This window comes from Phalangium opilio, unplaced genomic scaffold, assembly GCF_054372755.1.
Source record: "Phalangium opilio isolate 3A_F unplaced genomic scaffold, DU_Popi_V2 ptg000103l_1, whole genome shotgun sequence".
NCBI lineage: Eukaryota > Metazoa > Arthropoda > Arachnida > Opiliones > Phalangiidae > Phalangium > Phalangium opilio.
Window position 1 is genome coordinate 927,098 of NW_028324205.1, and position 11,661 is coordinate 938,758.

An 11,661-nucleotide genomic window follows, 5' to 3' on the forward strand; every position below is an offset into this window, starting at 1 on the left:
TGATTTGGGGTCAATCGCCAAATACAACGATGACTAAAGATACCTTATGGTGGGCATTGATTGCTTTTCACGAACAGCTTTTGTAGTGCCCATGTGTTAAGGGTATAAACTACACGCTTATTTTAATAGTACTCAATATTTATTTCGGTTAAGAATCCATCTAGTTGCGTTTACATAGGTCATAATTAATCAGCCGCTAGATACACACTGACTGGCCTCGTTATCGTCTATTCCATTTTATAAGCATTCTTTATCTCTTATCTATGACTAGCTGTTGCCCGCGGCGTCGCTCTTGTGTAATAAGAACTTCCATCAAAATAATATAAATAATCGATGGATTTTACTGATAACTAATATTTTTGTAGCACCTTAAGAGCGAGATTCACTCGCCGTTACCCGTCGGGACATTTTTTACTACTTTTCATGCGGACATAATTCCATAAAGAAGGGGTTTTAACTTTGTGGCTACCATTTAAAAAGATGGCAACAAATCGAACCCGGAAGACCATTCAGCCAGTCTATTGGTTAAAGGAAACCAGTGTACTAAATATTTGTGAAATCGGTTAAAACGCGCGGACTTTGCTGCAGAGAGAAGATTTTTTACATTTGTGGGCGCCGAAGTCGGTTGAAACGCGCGGACTTTGCTGCATAGAGAAGATTTTTTACATTTCTGGACGCCATTTATTAAGATGGCGCCGGATTTGAAAAATCTCTCTCAGTACGCGCCTACTACTTACGAGTAACGTTCCTGCAAAGTTTCAGCCTTCTAGGGCAAGCGGTTTGGGCTGGGCGTTGATTATCAGGCAGTCTGTCAGTCAGTCAATCAGGACTTTGATTTATATAGATATAGATTACTAATTCGAGCCAAACGTTTAAGACTTCATCTGACCTAAGAAGCCCATAATGGCTTGTACATCTCCTGAAGTATCGTCAAATTGCGCTTAAAGAAAAGAATAATATCTTGTATTTAGGTTGACAATAAGTACGTAATAAAATTATATTAACGTGGTCTAAAAGATATCAACAGACAGGAATTGTTTCCACCTCCTACAGCCTCAAGGGAATCAAAATCTATATAGTCGTAGAATTGGTACTGGTAATTGTGAACGATTCTAAATATGAACACTTTTGCTTTAAAATTATGTAACAAATTTTGAGCGGCTCAAATTCTTTTTAAAAAGGTCCAATTTGTAGATTGAATATCGAGGATTACGATAACAATAGTTCGAATATTGTAGCAATACGTGGATGAAAGATACGGACCAATATACGCACAAACTCGGAATAACCAACTCAAGTTCATGCCTATTTTAGGTGTTTTTTAACACAATACCTTCGGGGAATAAGCTAAGAGTTACAATACTCCCACGACAACATACCTTTAACTATTAGATCAGGTTTTTCGCTAGAAAATTTACATAACAAACCCTTGTTTTGAATTCGCAATTCGATTTAATAATAGAGTTAGGCAAAACCAAGTCAAAATCGCAAATGTGAACACAACGTTTCAGGGTTATTTAGAATCATTGTAAAGCAATTTTACTCAAAGATAAAATGTAACTGTGGTGTAAACAACCTACGTTCGGGTAATATAGACTTCAAAATGCATCACTGACCCAAAAAAGACTCAAATTTCGCGCCTTTAAGCCTAGAAAGTTTGACGTAAGAGGGACGTAGGCTACTTCTTGGAGAGCGAAAGATAGAGACAGAGATTCAGGCTTCAGCCGTTCTCCTAGGTACTGGAAAAAGTGTGACTTACTGACTTCACCAAGTTCACAATCTCAACAAATTATGGACCATTTCGACTCAGGTACTGTTTGAAACAACATTAATTATAGTTTTCTTATTAATTTACCTCATCTAGCTACCGTAGGCCCGAGTAAAAAATAAAGTTAAATCAATTTCCAGTCTGAAAAAAATATGCTTAGGAATTAACCAAAGCTTAGAAATTTTTACCTCTCCGAGTGACGTATGTCACGGAGAGGTTCTGTAACGATCGTGTGTGTGTGTCTGTCTGTTGTTATTGACTTACACCCCAGGGGAGCGCGTTCGCAGTTTCCGAATCGAAGCAAATGTGTTCGCTATTTCCGGACCGCATTCACAGTTTCCGGATAATTCAAAACTTGAGGCTATCCACAATTCAACTGGCCACTATTACTTCATCTGACTAGTTAATTGTCCATTCTACATGAACACCAATCTGTATTCATTGGCTTCTTACACCACCATCTTCTGGGCGTTGTTTTTGTCTATCCCACATAGACACCAGTCTGTACTTACTTGCTTCTAACAACACCATCTTCTAGTCATTGTCCATCCCACATGGACACCAGTCTGTACACACTGGCTTCTAACACCACCATCTTCTGGTCTTTGTTTTTGTCCATCCCACATGGACACCAGTCTGTACTTACTGGCTTCTAACACCACCATCTTCTGGTCATTGTCCATCCCACATGGACACCAGTCTGTACACACTGGCTTCTAACACCGCGATCTTCTGGTCTTTGTTTTTGTCCATCCCACATGGACATCAGTCTGTACTTACTGGCTTCTAACACCACCATCTTCTGGTCATTGTCTATCCCACATGGACACCAGTCTGTACACACTGGCTTCTAACACCACCATCTTCTGGTCTTTTTTTTTGTCCATCCCACATGGACACCAGTCTGTACTTACTGGCTTCTAACACCACCATCTTCTGGTCATTGTCCATCCCACATGGACACCAGTCTGTACACACTGGCTTCTAACACCACCATCTTCTGGTCTTTGTTTTTGTCCATCCCACATGGACACCAGTCTGTACTCCTGGCTTCTAACACCACCATCTTCTGGTCTTTGTTTTTGTCCATCCCACATGGACACCAGTCTGTACTCCTGGCTTCTACACCACCATCCTTTGGTCTTTGTTTTTGTCCATCCCACATGGACACCAGTCTGCACACCTGGCTTCTACTCCGACATCATCCTTAAGGTTAAGACATACGCGGCGATCAGCTAGGGTTACGAGAAACGTCTAGCCTCCCTAAGGTGGGGTGTCCACCAAAGGTTTTCGCAATTGCGGTTGTTCTTGCTTCTAACTGTAGTTCGACACCCTTATATACTACCTATTTTAGCAAGGCGAAGCAACCGGCGTATGCTTCATTTCAAACGCCAATATTAGTCAAGTCTCTCAAGAATGTTTAATTGTTCTTTCTTAAAACGATGTAACGTTCAATAAGGCGAATAACTAACGAAGAAAATGTTAAATATTAATTATATTTATTTTAATATTTAAGATAATCTTGTTTCTCAATTCCAAATTAATACGGAAAGAGTTAAAAAGCAGCCTATGTTTTTGTCTGTGTGTGTCCGTCCGTTGTTACAGTAGTGCGCTGCGTTAGAAGTTCGTTTTGTTTTGATGTGTAAAGAAATCCTACAGAACCAAAATATTCCCTTTATCCTTATCCTTAATATAAAGTGAATATGTGGAAATATTTTTCTTAATTATGATGCATTTAATACTTTTGTAGCTTTAAAGCTCTATTTCAATTTGATATTCCAAAGATTTTTTTAAATATTATTATTTAAAATGGACGTTTATATATTACTTAAGCTATACTAGATCTGTTTATAGCATAATCCTTTCTAAAGTGAATACAAGCACAACGCTACTATGTTGGTCAAATGATTTTTTATTTGTCAATAGGCCTAGTAAACCAAAAATTAAGCGCTTGGTTTTCGTTTCTGTAATGCAGAGACATTAACGGTTCAGAGTGAGCCGAAAGTTAAATACACTTTTAAATAATTAGGCTTAAATTTTATAAACATGGTGGAAATCTGGGCCGCGTTCAGCAGAGCCCAGCGCTGTGAACAGTGTCCTACATAACGGGATTTTGTTTATGAATTTTGACGTCATGGTGCTCAGCGCTGAGCTAGCGCGGTCTTCAAAGAAAATAGTCGGCTTTTTGGATAACGTGACGTAGAACGCGTAGTTCTCAGCTTGGCGAAAAAACCATGGAGGAATTAATACAAATAGCTTGATGATTCTGATGGGACTATAGCTATTTAATTGGCGTGAAATCAGTTGATCACGCGAGAATTTTAAGAGATATGTTAGTTTCTAATTTTAATTATAAAAGTTGTTATCTATCTCTATAAATATGTTATCATACAATTTTTGTTAAGCCTTGGTACCTTGCACGCTTTATTGCGCTAGCGTCATTTATAAAACGCGGATGACCGGAGAAAAGCTATGACGACAGAACTCACCGGTAAACATTTCCAAAATCCGCTGTCTTTTTTGGAGAGCTCTGCTGAACGCAGCCCAGACCAGTGAAAGGTCTGATCGTAATCGGATTATAGCTTCGTGTTTTCATGCTTTTTATGATGCGCATTTACTTTCAGTGTGTGTAGCCACAAATAAGCTTTGGTTTTATGTAACGTTAACAGTCATGTTTAAAAAACAAAGAAAATCGTTGAGGTGAAACGAGAGGATAGTGTTTACATGGCAACCCTGTTGTGAATATGGCTTTGAACATAGAGGGCATACAGTTGAGGAGTAGAAAATTGGGCCTTTACAAACACGTAAAGGTAATATCCCTCCAAAGTTTTATCTCTTCATTTCCCGTTTTCCCCCATCGGATGATTTTAATGTTTACAAGTATATCATTATTGGATGTAAAATGTCGTCTGATTTACAGTATATTTGCTATGCTTTGTATACTGCTTTAATATTTCATAAATTTTAACTTAAGAAACATTTCCATATCTGGGTAAATAAGTTTGTAAGTAGTCGTCTTGACTCGGAGAGGTAATATTGTGGTTTTCCCAAATTGTTGAAACTTTTAATTAATACATAGTTTACACGCAAGGAGGATTCATACCATTTGCACAAGGAGACCAGGCAACTTAAGTGTGTAAAATCGTCTGCCTTGTGTTAATGTCAGGAATCCTACATGCCTGTAAACTATGCATATACTTTCGAGGAGTAACGTTGGATATATTTTTGAAAAGATGGTTTAAGCCGCATTTGCGTTCTCGCTTCCCGCTTGACGAGTAGCGTGTTGCAGTGGCGGTTTCAAACTCTCGCGCTAGAAAAACACAGCGCGTTCTCGCAATTCATTTCTCGCTGACGCGTTTTCATTGAAGACGGTAAACTTGAAGTTTTTAACCTTTGCGCCCTCTACCGTCAAAAACTAAAAGTAGTTAATACTACAATTGATCTTAACACTCACCTCTGGAGTAACAACGTTTCAAGGCAAAACAACGACAACAATAGGCCAACACGAAATTTATAGGTCTGATTATTTTGGTAAGCAACTTCCTTCCACAACGTTTCGTTGATCTCCCTATTTCTATAATCTTTCGACTTTCTGTCCATAAACCTTCTCTGATTATTATGCAACTAATAATTGTCTCCTTCTCAAATCTTTTTATTTATTTCTCTTTCGTGTTAAACCTTTTCTTTTAAAGGGATGATGAAGTGGAAAATCATGTGATTGTTTATCTATTCCTCTCCTAATTATAAGACCAATCTGCATAGAGAAACATCCAAGAAATAACACTGAATGATTTTAAAATCACAATTAGGCCTAGATTGAAATTTAATTTCAAATCGTAGCACGCTCCACATCTCGTGCCACGATTTTTACACCGCGCGCAAATTTTACCAAATCTCGCGATAAATAACATTTGACATGGAGCGTGCCACGAGAATTTTGTTAATAAAAAGGCAGGGCGTTACGGAATTGGTACAAGGTACTTATTTAAAATTGTAATGAAATTTTAAACTTATTTGAATTTTTAAATCATTCGGTGTTATTTATTGGATGTTTAACTATGCTGATTAGTCTTAGAATAATTGATAAAAAAATTCACTTGATTATCGATTTGATCCTCTCTTTATCTCTTTCTTACTCGCCATCATGCTGACAAAGAACTCGTGCTTCCAAATGCAGAAGAAACCACGTAAAGAAAACCCCACTTTGTTTATGTTCTTATGATTCGTTAAAAATGCATCACGTGGCAGCAGCATCTCGCTTCTCGCTAAGCGGGACGCTAGAAATATCTGTCTCAGACAGATCGGAGCTAGCGTCATTTTCTCGCTCTAGTTTGTCATTTTCTGGCTTCTAGTATATGCTTCCAGCGTAAATGAAAATACCAAAGCTAGAAGCGAGATTGAGTTCTAGCGACATTTTCTCGCTCTCGCGCGTTTTTTACACGCTTCTAGCTTCTATGAAAATGCGGCTTTACTCGCATGGAGTATTCATATGATTTGCACAGTGAAGCCTGGCTAACTAGAGGACAAAAGCCGGTCTGCTATTGTCCTCCAGGAAGCCCGACCTTCAAGTGTAAATGCTTTGAATCCTCCATGTCTGTAAACGACCTATACTAATAATTTAATTTCTATGAATTTTTTAGGAAATGTTTAAAAAAAAATGAACAAAATGAAATGGAAAGCGCAAGTAAGAATTATTGTCTCTTTTTCATCATGCAGCAGCACACATTAAATTTAATATAACGAAGCGTATTTTGCCTTTGCAAGCTTCTTAGTTTAATGGGCATGGGACCATGAAAGATTGAAATTATTTACTCTCATTGAAAAATGTCAGATTTTGTGTAGATGTCAGAGTCGTGGGTTTTAAATACATGTTCAGTAAGAAATGTACTGTTATCATTGAAGCTAATTTCTAGTATTTAGAGATTAAGGGCTGATACCGTGTGACTTTTTCACTAAAAAGTAAAACCCCACGACCCCGATTCCAACCTTGATTTTTATGTTAGTTTTTTTTTTTGGTGAAAGTCACTTATACGGAAAGTACTTACTATTTATCGCTATAGATTGATTTTTTTGGTATTATTTGTTTTCTCAACAACTACGTAATATATTTCTATCACTAAGCTGCCGGACGGTTTTAACGCAAAAATAGTGACATCGCATTTGATCAAACCCAAAAAATAGTGAACCCAACTTTGCTCTATATTAATTTTTTTTAAGTTTTCATTTCGTAATAATTAGATTGAAACGAATTGTTTGTTTTTGCATTCGGATTCGAGATTCTAAAAGAACTTTATTCATGTAAAGAACAATTATGAAAACCTGTTTCATGTCTGAAAAAATTGTATTCGTCAAGGACATTTCTTTTTTTGCCACTTTAGGCTTGGTTTTTATAAATTATAAATTCGAGCGTTTGAGTTGACGTGAGCCCTGCATACCATTTGGCTAATCTTGTGACTCTTAAAAAAATAGAGTGTGTCAGAGAATTCGCCTTAGACAAGCATAGTAAATAGTTGGGTGTGTGAAAGTAAATAGTGTTAACAACTAATTTTTATGCGTTACCATGAAAATGTTATGAAACAACAGAGAGATTGTACATATTTGAGGAAGAGCTAAACAATGATATTGACTTGCTTGCATTCATTTTTGATTATTTAGGTGACATTCCAAATTTCCTGGGGTTTGTGGTGGTGGGAGATTACGTATCCCTTGGATTGCTCAAGTGTCTGGGCTATAAAGAAAGTAAATAGTTTTGAGTAGAAAACCATTTCTTTAATTAAAAAAGCATGAGTAAGCTGTAGTTCAAGGGGGTAATAGCGTAACAATCGTCCGTTAGCATTCTGGATATAATTAAAAAAAAAGTAACATTTTACATAATGTTTGACTATATGCTGAAGGAAACGACACAGTTATGATGTCTCGTTGTTGCTTTAGTAATAGCATTGCATGATAAGCACGATATTGGGCATTGAAGCACAGCCTCTTGCTATTGCGGTATTTTTTTCCCCTTCAGAACCCCTTTCGTTTTTCTGAAATGTTCAATGGCATTCCAAATGTTAGAAAGTGGTATAAGTGCGGGTTACCACGCACTTATAAACAAAATGAAGTCGATATTCTTGTTCTGCAACTTCAAATTAATGTTTTAGCTACTTAAAAATTGTCTTGAACACGAATATATACTTATTTGAACTTTTACAAGCGCCGGGTAATCTGACCTTGTTCCTAGAAAATTGAAAAGTAAATCGATGGTGCAACAAGCACAATTTAGATAGTTTTGAGAGAGCAGTGCTTAGAACTTTCAGGCTTATAATTGGTTCGTGTCATTCGCAAGGTAAAATTATTGTGTAGATAATTAACCAGCATGTTAAGGACCACTAAGAAGCCGCACTAGTTTTTATCATTGTAAAATTAAAGTTGGAAATGTTTATAATTATTTAACTAACAAGTTATAAAGGTTAATATGGAAATTTTTTAATATAATTATTATTTATGAAGCTGTACACACCAACCGTGGAATTATTACAAATCAAATAATTTGATACGCCAGAAAACGTTAAAAATTGGAAGAACTGTCTAGAGTGATTGGCCAAATACCCGGAAAAAGATTAATTCTCTCTGTCGGGAACATAGAGTTAGAAAAGGTAGACATTGTTCCAAGTGTTGCTAATGAAACTTAAATATATATACAATAGAATGTGGAAATTTTTACAGTACGCTCGAACAAATAAATCCTCAATTCTAACCAACCTGAAAATGTATTGCCTTCCGCTCCTCACAAAACTTGAACACAGAGAAGTTATTCTACTCATGCCTTTACCATCTCCTGGTCAAAATGAATTGATTAATTTCATCAAACAGACTGTACAGGGCTTTCCCTGTAAGTATGAAGCGCTTCGATAAGAATACAATTTATGGGTGCTTGGTCAAGAGTTTCATTTGTGTGTGCTAATATAATTGAATTGGTTTTTGTTTTAATTTTAGCATTTGACATGAAATTATAAAAAAGTAAGTAACAAGGGTAAGACTTATTCGACTGCCCATTTAAGAGAGATAAATGGACATACGGGAAATCGAACCAACCATTCCCAGAGGCCAAAAATTATAAGAGCAGGCAGTCGAAATCGCCTTTCTCATTGAACACCGTACACTACACTAATTTCAAGCATGTTATATTAACCATTCCAAACATTTCTTTAGAAACGGTGATCCAGATTATAAGGAGCTGCCAAAAATAATAATGGAATTTTTATCGAATCGTATAAAGCCAATTAAAAAGATAAACGAATATTCGAAAAAAGAAAAAATAACAGTCAACCACTTGAAGGCGGGACTAGAAAAAAATTAACATACAAGACATAGAAGAAGGTAATTGAAGAGATAAATTTTTAAGGAAAGAAATACTTTGAGAGTAAAGTTGAAATTTTGGCAGCATATTCGCAAAGAATTCACTCATTCATAAAGGCAGTATCTATAATTTCATGTTTTATTGATAAAATAGACAAACGTCTTTCCGATGAACCAAGTGTCTCAGAAAAAGAAACAACTTCCAAGGAGTCTACTTCCAACGAACCTTTGGCATTTTCGGAAACGAAAAATAAAATAGAATTTAAAGGAGAGCAGCATACAAACTGGTTAAAGAGAGTAGTGCGAAATTTAAACCCAAGCTTCATGGAGGAAGGATACCCTAAAATGGTTGACAAGGTAAGATTATTTTTATTTTTTATTATAATATTTTGTGAGAATTAGGTAAGTAATCCAAAACTTAATTTCTCAGGAAAGAACAACAATGCATGTTAGATTCACTGAATATCGGAAAAAGAAAGATTTTGATTAAAAAGGAAAAAAATTAAATTAACTTTTACATTTAATTAAAATTAAAAAAAAATAATTGAAATTTAAAAAAAAGTAATTGAAATTTAAAAAAATTAATTGAGAACTTCAAATAATTAGTACTTTTAATTAAAAAAATAATTAAATAAAAAACTCCTTCAAGTGGAAAGGAAAAAAATGTTGAGTTCATCTTGATGTAAGTAAATTTGAATATTTTAAAACAATTTGTAATTTTTTATTTACTCTAGATGAGAAGTCCTCTAAAAGGCAATGTTTTTATTTCTCATAGGTACTTTAGAATGGCATGTGAGCAATTTGACAATTTGTAACATTTAGTCCGAGATGATATTACCATGACTGATACAAACTTTAGATATAGCATCTCCCCAGAGGAATGATTAGCTGTTACATTACGGTAAAAAATAAATCATGCCTGTAATTTGCAAGGATTTGCCAGGTAGTAAAACATAAATGGACCTTATTTCAGATATTTAGTTAGCGGTGATATGCAAGTAAGCTTATCATATAGCTATCGAATGGGGAAAACAACAGTTTCCAATATTATCAAAGATACGTGCAAGGCTATTTGGAAAGCATTATCTCCCATATATATCAAGTTACCTTCTTCCGAAGAAGATTGGATTGAAGTAGCCAAAGGGTTTGAAAAACAGTGGGGCTTGCCCAATTGTATTGGTGCAATTGATGGGAAGCACATAGTGATAGCCAAACCAGCGAACTCTGGGTCCATGTTTTACAACTATAAAGGAACATTCGGCACTGTACTGCTTGCACTATGTGATGCTCATTGTCGTTACTTGATGTTGGATGTTGGTAGCTACGGTTGCCAAAGTGATAATAATAATAATAATTTTTATTTTTCAGTAAAAAAAAAATACATTTTACTGATGGCAACTAGGTAAAGGACAAGTCCCATTTTCTCACTAGTTACCAGTACACACACAAAAAAAAAGAATAATAATTTAATTTAACATAAAAAAAGTGCATTAGACCTGATATGGCTACGCTTTAAGGTGTATACTGAGGTCATTTTTAAAAGTATACACCGACGTACAACATCTTATTTTAGCAGGAAGTACATTCCATTGTCTTATAGTGCGACTAAAAAATGAATATAAAAACGCGTCACATCTACATTTGGGGATATAAAAGGTTAAAATTTCATGCCGTTCATTGATTTTAACATAGTCTAATAAAGGTAGATAATAAAAACCATTAATGATTCTAAATAAAAATGTGAGACAGGCTTTTTGTTGTAAAAGATACATAGGTAAAATGTTCAAATGTTTAAGACGCGTACAATAATCCATTCTGTTATTTAAACTATTAACAGGCAAGTTTATACAAGGCTGTCCAACAAAAAATTAAGTAAAATGCCGCAATACTCTCTCCACCGAATTTTTATCTTTCACCAAATAGGGTGACCATACCTCGACCCCGTATTGTAGTAAAGGTATAACAAGAGCGTTAAATGAAATCAAACTAGCCTTGGAACGGCCGAAAATTCTGCGTATCATACCCGAAATACGACGGGCTTTCGCAGTTATGTAAAAAACATGATTCGCCCATTTAAGGTCACTCGTAAAAATAATACCTAGTAATTTACAATTAAAAACACGAGGCAAGACAGTGTCACTTATCCTATAGTCAAAATTAATTACTTGTCTCCTTCTAGTGAAAATAATATAGGAGCATTTTTTAATATTCAAGTTCAAAAGATTAACCGTGCCCCAATCAACGATTGCATCAATGTCCCTTTGTAAATTAAGGGAATCCTGTTGGCAAGTAACCGCACGAGATAAAAAAGAATCGTCCACGTACTGCCAAAGAGTGCTATGCGGGGATATATTATGTGGTAAGTCATGTGCATATAGGTTAAAAAGTAGCGGACCAAGTATTGAACCCTGAGGGACTCCAGAGGTAACAGGAAGAAAACAGGAGGATTTACCCTGATAAACTACACGCTGTGTCCTTTCCCTAAGAAAATCAGCTACCCAACGTAAAGTATTCCCCTTAATTCCCAAGACTTTAAGTTTCATCACCAGTCT

General features: G+C 35.8%; 1 protein-coding gene across 1 annotated transcript; it reads left to right on the top strand.

Moving 5' to 3' along the window:
* The first annotated feature begins 9,995 nt into the window (after positions 1–9,995).
* Positions 9,996–10,515, top strand: LOC149630089 (uncharacterized). The gene is made up of 2 exons (XM_089851282.1): positions 9,996–10,010; positions 10,083–10,515. Exon 2 carries the CDS (start codon positions 10,102–10,104, stop codon positions 10,513–10,515), a length of 414 nt encoding a protein of 137 aa, XP_089707408.1. The 5' UTR covers positions 9,996–10,010; positions 10,083–10,101.
* The last annotated feature ends 1,146 nt before the right edge of the window (positions 10,516–11,661 follow it).